This window comes from Poecilia mexicana, unplaced genomic scaffold (assembly GCF_051168715.1).
Source record: "Poecilia mexicana isolate PSO_F unplaced genomic scaffold, ASM5116871v1 scaffold_17, whole genome shotgun sequence".
Lineage (NCBI taxonomy): Eukaryota > Metazoa > Chordata > Actinopteri > Cyprinodontiformes > Poeciliidae > Poecilia > Poecilia mexicana.
Genome location: NW_028263386.1, coordinates 24,869,220 through 24,887,990, shown reverse-complemented (window position 1 = coordinate 24,887,990; position 18,771 = coordinate 24,869,220). Strand labels below are relative to the sequence as shown.

General features: G+C 41.2%; 3 protein-coding genes across 3 annotated transcripts; 1 reads left to right on the top strand and 2 right to left on the bottom strand.

The window, feature by feature from the left end:
• Positions 1 to 662: 662 nt before the first annotated feature.
• LOC106919036 (peroxiredoxin-6-like) lies at positions 663 to 5,442 on the bottom strand. The gene is made up of 5 exons (XM_014989174.2): positions 5,284 to 5,442; positions 3,414 to 3,570; positions 1,878 to 2,027; positions 1,594 to 1,740; positions 663 to 982 (listed from the first exon to the last, which is right to left on the bottom strand). Exons 1-5 carry the CDS (start codon positions 5,373 to 5,375, stop codon positions 797 to 799), a joined length of 732 nt encoding a protein of 243 aa, XP_014844660.1. The 5' UTR covers positions 5,376 to 5,442; the 3' UTR covers positions 663 to 796.
• A 1,964-nt stretch (positions 5,443 to 7,406) lies between these two features.
• Positions 7,407 to 11,635, top strand: LOC106919035 (polyisoprenoid diphosphate/phosphate phosphohydrolase PLPP6-like). The gene is made up of 2 exons (XM_014989173.2): positions 7,407 to 7,915; positions 11,058 to 11,635. Exons 1-2 carry the CDS (start codon positions 7,528 to 7,530, stop codon positions 11,477 to 11,479), a joined length of 810 nt encoding a protein of 269 aa, XP_014844659.2. The 5' UTR covers positions 7,407 to 7,527; the 3' UTR covers positions 11,480 to 11,635.
• Positions 11,636 to 13,669: 2,034 nt separating this feature from the next.
• On the bottom strand, positions 13,670 to 16,142 carry LOC106919015 (myocilin-like). The gene is made up of 2 exons (XM_014989142.2): positions 15,545 to 16,142; positions 13,670 to 15,378 (listed from the first exon to the last, which is right to left on the bottom strand). Exons 1-2 carry the CDS (start codon positions 16,020 to 16,022, stop codon positions 14,441 to 14,443), a joined length of 1,416 nt encoding a protein of 471 aa, XP_014844628.2. The 5' UTR covers positions 16,023 to 16,142; the 3' UTR covers positions 13,670 to 14,440.
• Positions 16,143 to 18,771: the final 2,629 nt, after the last annotated feature.

Below are 18,771 nucleotides of genomic sequence, written 5' to 3'. Positions count from 1 at the left end.
GATCAGCTTCACAAAACTTTGTCACTCAGATTATTAATCAATAGCCCTGAATGAGAAGAAGAAGAAGTGAATCAATGGTAAACATCAGACATTAACCCAGTTGGAAGCAGTTCTAAAATCTCATCTGTTTCACCACAGAGAAAAATATTTTATTTAATTTAAAGCTGCTAGCCGCCCTTTTTATTGAGCCAACACATCACGGTCAGTTTTCTATTAGTTTTCTGTTTAGTTTTAAATCGGTATTTAATCTTGCCTCCTAAAATCAAGCTTCCACAGTGTTGACCAGTTCCTCTGTTGACATCGCGTAAGGCGGCAAATCAGTTTGAGCTCATCTGTTTGTATTTTCTTTTTTATTATTTATTTATTCAATTACCCCCTTTGAGGTGTTTATTTGTATTCTACTGCAAAATGTAGGAGTGTAGGGATTTAAGGGGTCCAGCATGCCCAGAGCGACTGCCAGCTCCCGCTTGCTGTCTGCGATGATGGGATGGGCAACTCACAGCCCTCAGTCTCCTCAGTTGTAAGACACATGGATGTTGTTTCTGAGGAGGACCAAGGTAGAACAGAATGGGCTGATTTTTATTATTATTCGTTATTTTATTATTACTTCAGACTGGATGCAGTGCCACTGGCCTTTGAACATATACACACACAACAATGTGTAAGGTGAAAGCAAAATTTATTTTCTTTATTTGCTTATGTTAACTCATTGCAAACAAGTTGTATAAGAGTAACTCTGCTTCTTACAATAAGATATATTGTATTCATCGCATTGATCTGCTCGAAAAGCCCGTTGTTACAGAGTCGTGGGTAATTCGGGTTCAGCCGGTGGCGGTTCACAGCCTTTCCTATCCTGTGGATCTGGAGTGTAGCGCAGGTACTTCCTCCCAGAAGGCATCTCCTTGCTGAAGACGCCGATCGGGAACAAAGCGGCGGCCTCCTCCTCAGGCATGTTCGGAGGCACCATCACGCAGCCTCCCGGCTGGACAGAAGAAATGCAACATGTGGAATCAAGGTTTTTCTACTTTTTTTTTTCTACCACAACCTTTAAGTTATTTTCAGAGATTTTATGTGATGGAGCAACACAGATTAGCGCATGTAGCTCAAGTGGAAGGAAATGGTAAAAAAACTAAAAAAGTGTGGCATGCTTAGGTGTTTAATTCAGATATCCGCGAATAAAAATCTACATGCAAATCTACATACATGTTGGCGATAAGGTGGTAGCCAACAAACCACCATATGAAAACAGACATGCCAGATTATGCCCAAATTGAACATGTTTGTCTGTATTACCCTGATGAAACATGCTGTGGGGAGTGATCTCTAGAAGCTTAAAGCTACAGCAGACTCCAAAAATCTGCTGTTGTAATCTCATTAAATGCTGTTTTAAGCACCTTCCACAAAAAAGCAGACTGTATCAAGCACAAACGCAGGTCAGGTTTTCAGATTTTAACTTTTTATTTCTCTCTTTCTCATTAATGCTGCACTTTGTGTTGGGTTATCACATAAAATCCCACTAAAATTCATAAGGTCCATTCTTATTGCTGTGCGCTGGGTTCCTGTTGAGGATTTTTTTCAAAAGGTACCACAAACCATCCACTCGGTGGGTGTGGCCACTTGTTTGTGAGCTGTGAGCTGGAGGCTGTCGACCACACGCAGGATCTCATCGAAGCTGCGTCCAGTGGTGTTGGGGTAAAGCAGGGACAGTTTCAGCGTTTTGTCAGGCCCAATAATAAAAACCTGGACAAAACAGGGGAAATCAGAGTGGAAGGTTAAAGCGGGTCTCAAATCCTCAACTCAGGTCGCAGATTCAGGGTTTTCGAAGTGAAGTGCAACTTCACAACATGTTGAAAACAACATGTGGTTGTGAAGCTCACGCAGCGAGCCGTGACCGGGATGCCGTTTTTGTCCTTCTCGACGGGGTCCAGCATGCCCAGAGCGACTGCCAGCTCCCGCTTGTTGTCTGCGATGATGGGATAGGGCAACTCGCAGCCCTCAGTCTCCTCACAGTTGTAAGCCAGGATGTCCTAGTCAGAGAGGAGACACGCAGGGCCTTGATGAGTTATTTAAACCAAAGCAGCTGCCAAGACTACAGAGCTTACACATCCATTTATAACCAAAACCAGTGGTGGGCACTGCTAGCTAAAAAGTTAGTGGCACTAACCCTACAGCCCTACTCATAAACATTAGTTCCATTAACACTAATATACTACACCAAGTGGAAGCTAATGCTAAAGCGCTACACTAACATGGTAGTGAAGCGAAACCAAATATTGAAAGGACACATTTTCAAGATGGTTTTATGAAAAAAGGGTACCGTATGCAGATTTAGTTATTTCCAAACCACATTCTTTAAAAAGAAGGGCATAGCTGCATTGAACATTTTTGAGATGTCTTTGAAATGTTACATCAGTAATGCCTCAAGGCCAATTATTTTAGTCTCCAATATAAGTCAAGCATGGAATTTAATTGATTAAAAATTGAGACTTTATAATAATATTTAAAATAACATTTTGTTGTTACAGCTCAAAGCTTTAAAAGTAGTAGATCAGTACAAAGTAGTGGTTTGCATGACCACAGAATTCTATGCTCTTTCTTCTTTGCAAAGCTCCTTAAAGTGAGTCATTCTGAAATAGACTTTGGTCTGGACTTTAACTAGGACCTACTAACAAATGAACATGTCTTGCTCTGAACCAGTGCTTCTCAAACTTTTTCAGGCTGAGAACCATTTAACCCATTTAACAAACTTACGGACCACCTGTCTTGAAGTCGCCCCTGCAGTAACACAACATATTAATATATGCAACTTGAAATAAAAGTATGAGTCTCTTAACACACTTATTGTTGTCTTTGTTCATCCTAATGAGAAGAGTCGTGCTGTTTTATAAATGTGACTGTCCACGACAAAACCACATGTGGATTCTTAGCTTTGTTTTCTTCCAGCCCAACTTAAAATAAAATTATTATTTACAGATGCAGTTGGTCAGCGTGAGCGCACCACTGCTCACCGCCTCATCACTGCCATATTGCACTCAGCACCATAAACATTGCAGCCTCAGGTCAGGCACAAAACTAAATCTGCATGCCGGTGGCATGTAATAGTGTTCTGAAAACAAAAGTTCTGCAACTAACTCCAAGAAACTGAAAAATATTCCCACAGACGTGAATTGCTCTGAACAAATAAGCAATCCTGGCATTGTTTTCTATCCACTGGTAACTTTAGATTTTTTTTTTTTGAGTGACCCTGTCTGAAGCTACTTATCCATTATTATTTCCAATTACAATCCTTTGGTAAGCTATCTGTATGCGTCGTCGCACTTTGTGATCTCGTCATGGCAAGTACCGTTGTTTGTGATTGTGACACGACAAGACGTAGGCAGTTTTGAGATCTTTCACGAGGCGCTGCGTATCACCTTGCTCCAGTTGCGGTGATCCTCCAGGCTGTCGACGGATAGAGCGATCAGCTTGACGTCGCGCTTGCTGAACTCGCCACTCAGCCTGGCGACTCGACCCAGCTCCGTGGTGCACACAGGGGTGTAGTCTCTGGGATGCGAGAACAAGATACCCCACCTGTAGAGAAGATGGACATGTTAGAGACCAGTAGGGTAGGGGGTTTAAGATGAGTTCTGAAGTAGGTTGAAGTAGGAATGATAACAATCTGACATTTGAACGACAGGATGTGACCTGATTTTTGCTGTGCTGTATATGATCAAGGAGCTACTTTTGTTGAGGTCAGGAACATGATCAATGAGGTCGAGGTTTCATACGCTTGACATGTTCTGTCGTCTCACTGATGAGCTAATTTTACACGTTGAGATAAATGATTGCTATTATTTCTGAAACACACCCTAATTATTTGTTACTGTCTGCACCAAGAGTTTTCTTTAGCAGACTCCACTCTTTTTGTTTCTGTGATGTTTTCGTTGTCTGCCTATGGTTTGGCAAAGAGGTGAAGAGACATTCAGTTCGCATCGGCCATGTTTCCAAATAGTGAGAGGAATGTGTAAGACATTTTACTGCTGTCAAAGATTTCTTGTTCCTACTCCCCACTTGGATTTTTACAGTTTCTGGTAAGCTTTATTAAGCTGACGCATTAGGTATGTCATGCCAAACGTTAGCCATTGGGTATAAAATCAGACCCAATTGTTTGTAACTTAAGCGGAGCCCCCACCAATCGTTTCTCAAAAGCCAAAGTTCAAACCCTCTGTACGGAGCCAAACGTAGAACGAGGAACTGGTTCCTAGGCCACCATTATCTCCAATACAAACTGTACAAGCCTTAGTTATCATGTTGAATCGTTAAAGTTCACAAGAGAATAGGGAAAGACTAAATAAATGTATCGATTTTGGAGGGGCTGACATCACAGCATGTTCCATAAAAAATCTTTTTTATGGAACATGGAAGCCGTAAGAATGTTTCTACTATGACAAGATTACACCAAAATAGAAACTTTCAGCTATGATGTACATCTCAAATCAACCGTCAATCACAGAGGAGGAAAGGGGATGACTTCAGTTTAGGCTGCCAAAGCATCTGGAAACTTTGCACTCATTGAATTTATATGAAGCCTTCGGTATACCCAAAGTTTTCTAGAATCGAAAATGAGGCCATATGTCCAACAGATTTTGCTTGGCCCAAATTTAGGTCTAGGATAGCCACTAATTGATATTGCCTCATAAATTTATAAAGCTGCGATCAAAAGCAAATGAGGGCAAATCCCAAACATGACACAAGAGACTGATAGGGTTACACAAAACTGAATTACTTAGTTGGTGAACGTGGAAGTTCTTTTAAACTTTGAAGCACTGATTGACTTAATTCTTCGCAAAAAGGTTCTACCTTCTGTTTTGCTACATAATTAAATGAGAGTGTGTGCTAAATGAAAGTGTTTTTGTTGATGAGTTATGTTGCTGACAGAAAATAACAGGATGTGACCTGGTTTGCAGATGAATTTTTAATCTGATGACACAGGATTTTTTTCTTTCCCCATAGGTCAGCAATGTGATAGTGTGAAGCATCTTTGATATGACTCATATAAACCTGACATATTTCAGCTTATTGTTGCTGTTAATCTGATGTACAGAATTCAGTTGTATGTATAGTTTATCTGTCTCCACTGTTGAACAAGTATACCTCAGACGCACGCAAAGCAGAAATCAGAAAGCTGTTAACAGGAATCACACTCGGTAAAACTCCCCCACCCTTACTTGTTATGCTGACTGAATTATCATCAAACTACTGCAAAGCTTTCGCGCAGTCAATAATCAGCAGATCTTTACTTACGAATCACCAAAATATTCATGGAGTTTCACTGTCCCAGCAGTGGTCTCCACCTCGAAATTAGGAAGCTCGTCTCCGAGCAGCAGCCCCGGCATGTTGGATGTGGTCGTGGGTTGACCTGCGACAGACTGCTTTAAACAGAGAGAAGGCGGAAAGTTTTCTCTGAAATACGGCGCAAACAGCGAGGGGGTGGCTGGGTGGGGGGGAGGGCAGTAGGATGATGTGACCACAATGTTGTGTTCAAGTCACCAGAAACCACAAGCTGTTCAAAAGACACTTAGTCTTTCTATCACTGTGAGAAATGTTGAATCTAACTAGGGCTGTATGCCAACATGTGAGATAGCAATAAGGAGCAAGATAAGCAAACTGAGCAAAGGTATTGTTAGTCTTTATAGGACACCATTTTGAACTACCTACTACAATCTGGCCAAGTCAAGTTGTACAGCACATTTCAGCAACAAGGCAGTTCAACAAAGATCAGAAGAAGAATTTTATTGTCATTGTCAGAAAGACAACAAAATTCCAGTTCCAGCATAACTTTCCAGTTCAAAGTGCTTTGCACCATAAAAACCCATTACAACAGCTAATTATGAAACAAGCAACAAACATTACATTGTGTCAAATGCCATCATCAAAATTATCAAGCGACATATACAACAAATATTTTGATCAATGTTCCGTTTACTGGGGTTCTGTGGTGGCGCAGGGACTGAGCACAACCCAGATACGGGTTGTATCTACGGGTTGAGCTACAAAGCCTTAGTCCTCGACACGGCCGCCGCAGGTTTGATCCCCGGCCTGGTGACTTTTGCTGCATGTCTTCTTCCCCTTTCTCTCATTACCCACTTTTCTGTCAATTCACTATCAAATAAAGGCCACTAGAGCCAATAAAACCTAAAAAAAAAAAAGTTCCATTTGCTACTTATCAAATACAACTCTAAACAGGTGAGTTTTTAGTCTAGATATACAGGAGCTTAGTGTTATGGCTGTTGTTTTTTTTTTTCTGGAAGTTTGTTCCAGATTTGTGGTGCACAGAAGCTGAATGCTGCTTCTCCATATTTGATTCTGGTTCTGGGGATCCAGAGCAGACCAGAACCAGAAGACCCGGTCTGGGAGGGTGATACCACAACAGCAGATTATTAATGTATTGAGATGCTAAACCGGTCAGTGATTTATAAACTAACAAAGTCTATATTCTCTGAGCTACAAGGAGCAAGTGGAAGGACTTTAGAACTGATGTGATGTGCTCCATCTTCCTGTCTTTAAGTGTCTCTGGAGGATCAGGTCTGAGTTCATCACCCAGATTTCAGACCTGATCACTAGTTTCTGAGCTGTAATAACTGAAGCTGTGCTTTGACTCTGGATCGTTCCTCTTTAGGTCCAAAAGATAATGTCAGCTAACCAGACTGCGTGACGGCATAGTTACCTTGAAAAAGTAACTTGATTTCTGACTACACCCTGAAAAAGCAGTTACTTTACTGATTACTTGATTATACAAGTAAGGAAGTTAGGCTTCTCTAATAGTTACTTTCAGCAGCCCCGCCCCCTTCAACATAAACCTGATCGCCATTCTTCAGGGCAGCATTTCTTCAACTATACACTGTCTGACCAACTTCTTCAACTCTCCACCACTGTTTGGGTGGTGGGGGACCTCTTGAATTTGGCTGGTGGGACTTGCTCTTTTTGACTGACTGTTCCATGATGCTGCGACTTTGGAGGCTCCTTGCCCAGCATATTTTTTAATGACTTACAATGTGAACAAACTCGTGCTTTTAAATGCGTTTCTTATTTAATGGAAACACCGCGATTGCAGAATTGTTTTTTTAACATTAGCGGAAAATTGACAATGTTTTGCACACATTTGTAATGGAATCGCAGCTCATGTTTGAGCTGGCAAAATAAAATATTTTTTCTCTAGATAGTTTTATGTGTGGCAGATAATTTAAGCTTGTTTCTTTCATGAAAATCTGAACCACGGTTTTCTCAGAATACCCTTGACTCCAAATATTTTTGCAGAGTTCGAGAAATCTCAAGGAAATAAAGACAAATTGTTCTCCACCGGTTTGAGAGTAACATCTAGTAAGAGTGTTGCAAGCCCACGTGATCGAAGGGGGTGGGGGCGGGGGGGGGTCCGGTTCTAAACTGGTGCCAGATTACCGGACCCGTTTGCAGGATGGTTTGCGTCTGAGCGCAGCGGGACTCAGAGAGCCGCGCGGATCACTGCCCCACACTCTGTCAGAGGAAGCGATGTCCTCCCCGGGGAGCAGACGGAACAGCTGCCGAGGAGCCGCGGCTGGAAGCAGAGCATCGTCGGACTCGGTCCCCCCCGGGCGCCGCCGGGCCTCCTCCAGCTGCCCTTACTTCTCCCCCGGCGCGCAGGCCGAGGACTTCTCCGTCAGTCTGAGCCAGCCCATGTTCGCCATAACGCTGCGGTTCCTGCTGGCGGTGGACCTGTGGCTGTCCAAGAAGCTCGGGGTGTGCGCGTGCGAGGAGTCGCCGTGGGGCGGCATCCGGCCGCTGGTGCGGCTGGTGGAGTTCTCCGGGCACGTCGTCCCGTGGCTCGTCGGCGCCGTGTACACTCTGCTCCGGGGGGGAAGCGTGGCGGAGCAGGAGCTCATGCTGAATTTGACCCTGGGTGAGGAAAGTGTTTGGAGTGGAAAATGTTGGACTCGATCTGGTTTGGAATAATTCCGACTAATTTTTCCATTTCGAAACGAATCATTTCGACTCATTTCCTCACTGAGCCATTTTAACACCTGTAACTACTTTTCTGTTAGATACAACAGGTTCCTTTTACTGACCTTTTTCACCAAATTTGATAGCGGACGCGCGCGCGCGCTGTTACGCACAAACGTGCCAATAACTCGGCAAGACCTTTGGCAGTCATTGTCGCGCTCTGCTGTTGTCTGGTCTAAGCTGTGCAATGATAATGGCTGTTGAAATAGCGCAACGAGCTAAATCAGTCTCCCTATGGGTCACATAATGTACAGTACAAAGGGGAATGTGGCCCCCTACCAACAAACAGCAGGGTTGGAGTTTGGGGGGTCGGCTCCAGTTGGAACACAAGTTTCTGAGAGCCACGGTTGTGTGTGGTAGTTCACACTTTCACGTGTGTATTTTATTTATTGATTGATTGCTTTAAACCCTTTAACAATTGTTTTGCGCTTTAATGAAACACCACAGCTATTCCTGGAACACAGGGGCCAAATTCATATGACATGTTTTACTGTTAATGTCAGACAGCAGGCATACATCAGAGGCCTGTGCACTAATAATAATAATAAAAACAACTCCAGGCCATAAATCCATGTAGCAGTAAACACAGAAACACAATCGAGTTCCAGGTTTAGGTTAATGTTGAAAATACTTAATATTTGTTTCAATGTACTTTAGCTAACCACAGGTAGGTAATCTAATGCAGCTTTTTATGTTCAGCCTTGACATTGTAAATAATAATAATAACAATAAAGAAATACGTATTTTTGTTGAAATAAGTTAATAGATTTAAACCATAAAAAATATGAAAGTTTCAAATTCAAAAGTATATTTGAAATTATTTTCTGGCCCAAATTAAATTTGAAATATTAAATTTTTGTAATAGAAAGAAAAAAAATCAATATTAATCTAACAAGTACTTAGCAAAATTATATCCATAGTAGAAAAGAAATAATAATAATAATAAAAACACTTTCTCCCCACGTTAAAAATTTCTCAGCTACTCATCCCCAGTGTTTACCAGAACCACTCTGGTCATTGAGAACTACTATAAAAGTTGTATCTAAAAAAATGTAAACCGTGTCTATTGCTATATCTTTCTGTCTTGTAATTTGAGGCATTTTATGTGAAGCAGTTTTAGTGTATAAAAATGTTCATTTACACCAAATGGCATTGGTTGCCCACTTCCTGTAAACCCTTCAGCCAGTTACCACCACAGTAACACCAGTTTCCTGTTGTAATGTGCCACCTTACACATTTAACACAATTTTTAAACAAATGAATATGTCTCGCTTTCCGCCGCTATTATACACGTTATTTCATCAATTATCACTTTGGATCAAAATCTGATTGCTGTAAGTAAATAGTTGAGAAAGGGTTTTTTTGTGTGACTTATTAATTTAGTCTAGATCATGTGTATTTCACTCTAGTGGCACATTGATTGATTTATTTTATTTTTTTCATCAGGAAGAACAGGCTCAAGTTTACTTAGTTGCTATGAGAGCAACTGAAAAAATGTATGACTCTTTCATATCTGCTATTCAGAAACTGTTGATGAGAATTTTAAAAAGTAGCCATATTCCTGATAAATGATGCTTTTAGCTCGCTCTGATTTTAACATTACTGTAACTGTAACCTTTTTTCTAATGGCTCACAAAATGTCTCTTGATATTTCTCCCGAGTCTTACTAAAACTATTTTAGAAATTGTGTCTTATTAAAATCACAAGAAATAAAGGCTTGAAATATTTCACTATGTGTAACAAATCTATATAATGAGTTTTACTTTCAAAAATGAGTTTTAAATATATTGGACCTTTTTACAATATCCCATTTTTTTTAGATGCAGTTGTAATTTTCTTCTTCCTCGGCTCCTGATCTAATTTGTTTATGGGCTCTGTGTACGATGCCTTCTGATTGAGGGTTGCATGGCTGCTGTTGGCATGCACGGTCCATGCATGGGTGAAGTCCGTGACTCATCTGGTTGATGTCTCTGCTGATTCTTCTCACTAAACATCTCAATGTTATTACATAGCCCTGCAAGGCTAGACAAATTGATTTGTTTTGTTTTTTCTTTAAAAAACATCTCGTACTTGACAAGAGCTTAACTTTTAAGGCCTCTTAATAAAGATCCTGTTGTATGGTTTGTATGTAATGGTTCTGAGACATCACGCAAGAAAAAAAGTTATTTCCGGATGATGTGTCAAGAACAATCCAAGAGATCCCCAACCAAGAAGAGAATACATTTCTCTGTTCTTGTGTAGTAATGGTGTTTCTGTTGAGTCCTCCATGGTTGTGTTGCGTCTACTGTTGAGTCGCCAATGTTTCCATTGAGTCATTTTTGTTTCTGTCAAGTCCTTTGGGTTTCTGATGAGTCCATCCTTTTTCTCTTGAGTTCTCCTTGTTTCCATTGAGTCCTTTGTGTTTCGGTTAGGTCCTTTGTGTTTCTGTTAAGTCCTCCTTTCCACTGAGTCCTCTTGGTTTCCATTGAATAAGTTGTATTTCTGTTGAGTCCTTCAAGTTTCTGTTATGTCCTCTTTGTTTCCATTGAGTCCATTGTGTTTTTGTTAAGTTCATATTTCTGTTGAGTTCTCAGTGGCTCTCTTGAGTCTTCTGTGCTTCTGTCTACTATGTTTCTGGTGCATTTACTAACTTGAGTAAGTAGATACTCAATATTCAACCGAATCTATGTCTACAGTTTCCAGTGAGTCGACTTCCTCTCCATGATTTCACTAGTTTACCCTGTGTACTTAGAAGCAGCCAAAGTTTGGACTCACAGGTCAGACATTCTGTACAAAGATTTGAATCACTACCCCTCGCTGGTGATGGCCAAAATATCTGTGACAGGCAGGCCTGTCTAGTCATAGTCTATAGTTTCAATGCAGGAAGGTGATGCGGAAGTCTTTGTATCCTGACATGTTTTCTTACACTATTGAAATGAAGAGCAGACGCACAGGATTGGACTTTGTGTAAAACTAAAAGGAATAGAAAGACTTTGTTAATATCCTATGGCTTGTCTTTCCAGTGTGATCCAGAGTTTTTTTATGCCTCTCCATCTTCACAGCTCTAATTTTGGACCTGCTGCTGGTCAGAGCTGTGAAGACGCTGGTGAGACGACGAACACCAGTCCAGAACCGCTCTGACATCCTCTCAGCCTTCTTCATGGAGCGCTACTCCTTCCCTTCGGGCCACGCCTCGAGGGCCACCATGTGCGCCCGCTTCTTCCTCGCCCAGGTAGCAGACACGGCCTCCATGAGGGTCCTGGTGGTGAGCTGGGCGGTCCTGGTGAGCTTATCTCGGCTGCTCCTCGCCAGGCACTATGTGACGGATGTAGGCTTTGGCTTGGCCATGGGTTACTGCCAGTACAGCGTGGTGGAGAGGTTGTGGGTGACTTGGGACTCTCTGCAGGACTTGGTTTTTATTCGACTGAGGGAAAGCCTGGACAGGGCTTATGAGGGACTGTGGATGATAGAGTGGAAACAATAAGTCAAATATGTGTGTGTGGGCATGTGTATGTATGTGTGTGTGTGTCCTGGTCAGCCTTTGTGTTGAGAAAATGTGTAGCCTGTTTGTATTTAAAACCAAAAATCCTGCTGAATTTTAGTTATTTTTCAAATAAAGTCACGTATGTGCTGTTCTGAACTGGTGTTCTGTTTTCTTTTCTGGTTTGAGAACTTCTAACCCGTGCATACTGAAAACATTTGAAAATCATGTGTCTAAAATGAAGGCCTTAAAATGTCTTAAATGCATTTAAAAATGTGACTTGGCCTTAAATACATTAATCATAAGCCTCAACATTTCTGTCAGGCAAAATTTTGGCAGACATCTTCATTCCGTCTTGTGACTCAAGATAGCTGAAGCTACCACTAATTAGCTGCCGACAGACCCTTTCCAGCTAGCTAGCTTTCTTAGGTCTGTCATGAGTAAGTGTAAATTTAACGCCAGTTGGCTGGATGACGCTCTTCTCCACTGGCTCAGTTCTGGTGCCAACCCATATGAGGGTAGGTGGATTCTCTTAAGGGGGGAAAAAAACACAAGTTTGTCACTATAGAGTTTAAGGGTGTAGAGAGCCAGTGTGAGAAGAACAAAGCTGCTGCCAGGAACCACAAACAGACCCCAAAATGTCAAAGTTTTTGCTATTCTTAATTGTAACACTATTGATGACCCAACCATCCTCTATATTTATAGTTTTTAGGTCTTACAAAGTCATTAAAAAGTGTTACATTTCACAGAGTCTTTTCTTCCACACTGAAATCCCGTCAAAATGTAGCTGCGTTTTTAGCTCTGTGTTTAACACATACAGCAGTGGTTCGCACGTGCTTCCTGATAAGGTTTGTTTGTGTTTCAACGTGAGCTGTCAGATTTCACAGTGCAAACTATATTTATGCGATCCCTGCTGGCGGGGAAAGTCAGCTCCCACTCACCCAAGTTTCCATCAGCTGCTACCGAGTCTCCTGACATTATACTGTACGACACTTCTCTCGTGTTTCAATGTTGATGAACTGAGCTGCCGACACCTTCTGTTTAACGCGCCGTCACCGAACCAAACAAAACCCCGCGCTAATGTCACGACTTCATTCTTAGGAGGTTAATGTGCGTCCTTAATGGCGCCGGGGATAAATTGAAACATTATAAGCAGACAACTCAGAGCTGTGACGTTAAGTGCGGTTTCCTTTTTTGTCCCCCAGGGGGCAGCATGTAATACCTCCTCATAATTGAGATATTTCTTAGAAATAATTAGTTTATATAGCAAGACAAATTGTTTTGAGGTGACAGTTACAAACATTACAAATTTAATGTTGAATTTGAATTAATTTGAATGTATAATAACACAAATTTTAACGTATATACATTTTTTCTCCATAAAATGTTCAGATATAAAATTTGTAGTGGACTTGAAAAAAGATGTAGAGAAAAAAATAACCAAATATTTGGTTATATATTTGGATATATATATATCCAAATATATTTGTAAGTTTTATCACAATTTGGTACATGTGCATGGCCATTTCATTCCCTCCTATTTCCATGAAGTACCTGTAAATAATCTACTTTTCTTTGTAGTAAAGAATTCTCCTGAATTTATTTGCACAAATATGCATTTGAAATATTTAGACATTATTGGACACTCATGCACTCTGCTCCCATTTGTTTTGATACTGATCCATGTTTGAGACAACGCAGGTGTTGCAAACAAATTTTCACAGCGCAAAGTTTCAAGTGTAAGTTTTCATTTGGTACAGTAAAAAAAATGATTGCTGTACTTTGACAGTTAGTTGTTTGATCCATATTTTGTTCTGTCTTTCTTTGGACTCATAATAGCCTCCAAAAGTATTCACACACCTGGGACTTTCTTACCAGTTTAACTGTAAGTTTTAATGTATCTAACCATAAATTTAAGAGATAAACAACACAAGGTATTAGTAAATGTAATTGTCAAGTGTTTTTATCCATAAATAACTAATGGCTGTATTAGTCAAATATAGGGAGGCTGAAATCAATGCATACACTAGAATGCATATATTTGTCCATAATTCATTCCAAACATAGAACATTTGTAAAAAAAATTTGCTGCAGATTCTTAGTCCTGCAGTTGGCTGCACAGGATTTTATTTATGGTTATCAGAGTCAAGAGATCTAAAGACAAATGTGCAAAAAAAATAAAAAAATCAGCAATTTAATAAGTGAGGCAAAATCTTTATTGAACAGTTAAAAATAGAGCACCATAGATCCACTATGTGCATCACAGCTCTTGTTAAGATACATTATTTACAGGGGGAAAGAAACATTGAGAGAAACTCTTAAACCTGCAGTATCTAACTTTTACAAAATATGTTCTTTTATTTATTTAATTGTTAAAACTGTAACTATCTTGTGACAGTATAATATGACACCGATAATGTGTGAGAAAATCAAGCTTCTCCTACTCCTTCCAGTGCTCCTATTGCCATCTGCAGAAGTGCACCGCTTCTGGTCAGAAACAACCAATCAGAGCCAGGAGGAGGGTCTTAGCGTTGTCAATTGTGTTTGTGTACACATGTTCAAGGAAAACGGTTTATCTGGTGTCATCTGTGGCCGTGCTAACTAGCATTAGCATTCATGACAGACTTCATTGTTTGGAAGAAGCTGTAGTGTAGCAGAGAGGAAGGGAAGGATGTGAGCAGCGAGTACATGTGGGTGATTGACAGTGTTAAGATCCTCCTCCTGGCTCTCATTGGTTGTTTCAGACCGAGTGGTGTATTTCTGCAGATGACACAAAATAGTGACAGTTTTAACAAATATGTTAAAAAAAAAAAAAAAAACATAACATTTTTTTAAAGTAAGTTACATAATGCAGCTTTAAATTCTTTTTTTAAAAAACGTGTCAAAGCTTTACAAAAATAATGCCCAATAAAACCAGTTATATGTAGGTATATTCAACTGAACACGAGTCTCTTCAAGTCCTGTTTAGTTTCTTCCTTGACCAGCCCATCCCAGTTTCACATCGTAGGTGACCATGTGGAAGTTATCCCAGGCGTACAGCTTCCTCTGGGCATGGTTGTAGTCCACCATGCTGTTGTAGCGGTACTTGTTCACGAAGGGCACAGCGACGGCCTGGCCCTCACTAGTGGCGGTGTCGAACATGTAGTTGATGGTGGTGTTGGGTGTCGTGTAGCTGGCCACCGTGTACAAGCGTCCACACACCATGAAGGCATTGCCAACCGAGTTCTTCCTGATCTTGGTCTCCCAGCTCCTCCTCACTTCCAGGCTCGCGGGATCCAGCTGGGAAATAACAATTGCCCCCTTCGCTTTGCCTGTGCTGTAGATGACCCACAGCCCCTGCTCATCCGCCGCCAGGTCGATGTCCGTGTAGCCGCCCCAGGAGTAGGGGTGCTGTCCGTGAAAGCCGGCATGAGGCAGGTCCAGTCGGGATGCAAGACTCTCTGAGGTGAGGTTGTAGCGAAGCAGGGTCCGGCTGCGTCTGCGCTGGTAGTACAGGGAACCTCGGTACACGGTGGCCCCTGTGCTTTCCACTGGCTCCGGCAGAACCAGGACCTTCATGGGGAAGCCTTTGGAAAACTGGTCCATATCTTCATACACAAAGAGCTGGCGAATTTCTCTACCAACCGAATCAATTCGCCACACCGTCTTGTTGGTATAATAGGGGCCCTGAGGGTCTGGATCCTGAAGCCACACTCCATACTTCCCCGTGATGGCGTCAGCTTTTCTGTGCAGCACGGGATCTCCAACAGACAACAACTCTCCGCAACCTGAGGAAATGTTTGAACTGAGCTTTGGACTACTTGCTCGTTGGATTCCCTCAGGAAGGAGGCGGGATGCAGGGAGCTCTTTCACCTTAGCCTTCATTTCCTGATAGGAGGTATTTTCAAAGTGAAATACAGGGTCTGGAAAAAAAACAGAATGCAAAGCAATCAGTTTTATCTTGAGCAAGATGAAAATATGAAACTTCTTAAGTTGTTTTCTGACAAAACCGGAGACCTGGAAACCTGGAATCTTCAATGCCACCACAAAAACATTATCGTAAGTCTCTAATTCTAGAAAAAAACATACCTCTGAGAGGTCTGTTTTCATGCCGGGTTCCACCTGAGGTGTGTGTCTGCTCGCAGGGTCTCTGCCGGAGCCTCTCCGTCTCCCGGTTTAACTCAGCCACTGTGCCCTGCAGCTTCTGGACTTGTGCATTCAGACGCTTCTGGTCCAGTTGCAGCTGGTTTCTTTCTCTTGTAACCTGGGCGTAAGCCTCCTGAAGATTCTCCTCACTCTGCCTCACCCCACCAAAAGCGGTTCCCCGCTCCTCTCTTGCTGTCAGCCGACTGACCAGAGCTTCAAGCAAGGTGAGTCTGGTTAGGACTTCATCCATCTCTGATTTGGCGTTTCCTCCGGGGCAACTGGACTCCTGTGGACTCGCTACAGCGAAGGAGTAGACGCAGCGTCCGTTGGGGTCATTGGAGCGGCTGAGAGAGGCTTGACCCTGGCTTTGGGAGAACACAGCAAAGCAGAATAAAGAGAGGAAAGACAAGAGGAGAAGCATCTTGGAAGTCTTGATTGCAGCTTTATCTGTTTCTATCTTCTCTGTTTTCTGTCTGTCTGTCACTGTCAGTGCAGGTTGATGCCTGAATCCTAGCAGAACTTTGAGTATTTATGCAGAAAAGAAGGAGGGGATGGACCAACCAGGGGGTGTGGAGTGTTTTTGTAAGTGCTCCATGTGTTTCTTGTTTTTTATTCTGATGGTGAAGGAGGTGTGCCGAGACCGACAAACAACCTGAAAACCAGATTTGGGTATAGTTACGTTTACTTGAGTAAATTTTGGAAGAAAACGGAATAGTTTTATAAAGGATTGCTACTCTTACTTGAGTAAAATTTCTGGATACATTAACTTCACTGAATAAAGAATAAACATATTTTAACCAGAAATTCACAAATCTCAGTTTCATGGTTGTGCTTTATGTTAAAGTGAGACCTCTTGTTTGGACACAATCTTTGCTGTTCTAATGTAATTCCTATTAGTATCTGCAGAGTGTTGTGTCATTTAGAGATAAGATGAATAATGTAGTAAACACCATGTTGCCACTGAAAGCACGTTACCCTTTACCTAATGTAAATATTAGTTTCAAATTACTGAAAAAAATTACTTGTGGAAAAAAAAACATTCTGCTGTTACCAAAATGCAAGAATTTCAACGTAACTTCCTATTTTTCTCTGACGTAATTTTAAAATATTAAAATAATATTAAATACTTTTTTTAATCTAACTTCAGTAATACCTTGAACGGCTACTTTTTACTTTTACTTGAATCAGTTTGTGATGAAGTAGTGCTACTCTTACTGGAGTTCAGCTTTTGTGAACTCAACCCACCTCTGCTGAAAACCTGACAGCGGAAGAATAAACCTTTTTTTTCCCCTCCGTCGCTGAATTCCTGCTTTGTGTCTCATCGTTTGGTTTGCCTCTATAGGTTGTTTTGACCGGACAATCTCTTTTTTTATGTGTCTAGCCGCCGTCACCGGCAGTTTTGTTTACTTCCTCAACAACTAATAGTTTTCCCATTAAACCACTGCATGATTAACCGTAATAAACCCAGTTTGCGGCCACAACACAAGGTGAAATTACCACCGGAGGGGAAAAGGTGGCGGAGGAATGTGTCGGCAGCGCCTCCGGGGCAAGGCGGCGCTTCAGATGGCCGGAGAATGTAGCGGTACAGCCGGGCTGCATCACAGCTGGGCAGGATGTCTGGCACAGGAGGCAAGCTAAGCTAACTACTGATGCAACGTGACTGTTCCCTGTTTTTGTCTGGGATTAGGGGGAGAGAGACCCTGAAATTCAATTAAGAGATCATTTATGCCGCCATCTATGCACATTAGTTGAGCTTTACTGTGGAAAATGAACAATTTCAACAGAAAAATAATCCCTTTTGGCCTTCAGCAGCGTGAGGCAAATGTTTTTTTTTTTCCAACTCTTAAGTGGAGTTGTTAAATGTAGCAACAGGCATTAGCATATAAATGTGAAGTGGAAGGACTTTGGTGCATTATTATTTTACAAATAAAAATCTGAAAAGAGTGACGTATACCAGAGGCGGGAAGATCGATCCAAAAACATTGGTAATACCAATACTAATTCTGCATCACTTTTGGTTTGATACAAGCATACTAGGATCAATACTTTAGTTTAACAATCCATCTGAATTTTTTATTTTATTTTTATATTTTAGTTTTTCTGCTCTACATAAAAAAATGTTTAATTGAATGCAAAAAAATATTTTGCACTTTGCATAATTAGTAAAAATGCACACAAATCCTGTTAAAATGTTATTAATGTATTTTGTCGACACTTTTAAACTTTGTCTAAATTCTGTCCTTTGAACAAAACAATTCAAAGGAAAACCATAAAAACACATGGAGGTCAGAAGTTTGATGATATGAAAATATCCATTATTAAATAAAAAGTATCAGTATCTGCAATACTGGCCATGTACTCATTCGGTATCGGATTGATACCAAAACATGCAGTATCGCACACCTCTGTCAAATATCTAGTGCAAATAAATGCCATGCACTCCATAAATCTGGACTTAATGGTTTAGTGGCAACATATTCTTGGGATATTCTTGTGTGACCATGACCCAGTCAAAGTCTAGTACCTGCTTATCCTTGCAGGGTCATGGGGAGGCTGGTGCTTAAGGTGGTAAAATGTTGAAAAAAAAAAAAAAACACTTTGTCACCTCGTCTCGCTATGTTTCTAAGAGTTATTCTCTATTTCTTGTTTGTCTTCCATATGGACACAAAATATTTACCTCAACATACACATAAGAAATGGAGGAAAATGCTGAGGTGCTCCTCTGTGTTTCCATGAGATCAGTCCGCTGCTTAATTAATCTGTCTAGTCTCCAGCCCACGGAAAGTCTCCGGGTTCCACAGTGTTTTTGCCATGGAGGTGTGTTTTTCTTGCACAACGTAGTATTTCAGGAATTCTGGTAAAGCCTCTGCTCCAGAGTTAAACCAGAGGGAATCATGGGGGGAGACTGGAAGTTCTTCCATAAGCTCCCCCAGAAGGCAGAGCCCAGCTGAGAGGTTCATCATGCTCATCTTTAGTTATGAACACAGTAGTTGGAGAAAGGTTTGATTTCACTATTTGTCACATAGAACGGTTGCTTTTGTTCAAGCAAGATGGCTCGTATCTCCATCTTCATGTATTTCCAGTCAGAACCTTAGAAGCACAAATAGTGATTTATTTTCATTACGAGTTTGTATTATTCTTTTTCTAAGATGGAATAATTACACAATTTC

Coding starts and splice junctions, on each gene's coding strand:
- LOC106919036 (XM_014989174.2), bottom strand. CDS start 5,375: ATGCCGGGGCTGCTGCTCGGAGACGAGCTTCCTAATTTCGAGGTGGAG. Junction 2,028..3,413: donor ATCACCGCAACTGGAGCAAG/GTGATACGCAGC, acceptor CTCTCTGACTAG/GACATCCTGGCTTACAACTG. Junction 1,741..1,877: donor TCCCGGTCACGGCTCGCTGC/GTGAGCTTCACA, acceptor TGTTTTGTCCAG/GTTTTTATTATTGGGCCTGA.
- LOC106919035 (XM_014989173.2), top strand. CDS start 7,528: ATGTCCTCCCCGGGGAGCAGACGGAACAGCTGCCGAGGAGCCGCGGCT. Junction 7,916..11,057: donor CATGCTGAATTTGACCCTGG/GTGAGGAAAGTG, acceptor CCATCTTCACAG/CTCTAATTTTGGACCTGCTG.
- LOC106919015 (XM_014989142.2), bottom strand. CDS start 16,022: ATGCTTCTCCTCTTGTCTTTCCTCTCTTTATTCTGCTTTGCTGTGTTC. Junction 15,379..15,544: donor TGAAAACAGACCTCTCAGAG/GTATGTTTTTTT, acceptor TTTTTTTTCCAG/ACCCTGTATTTCACTTTGAA.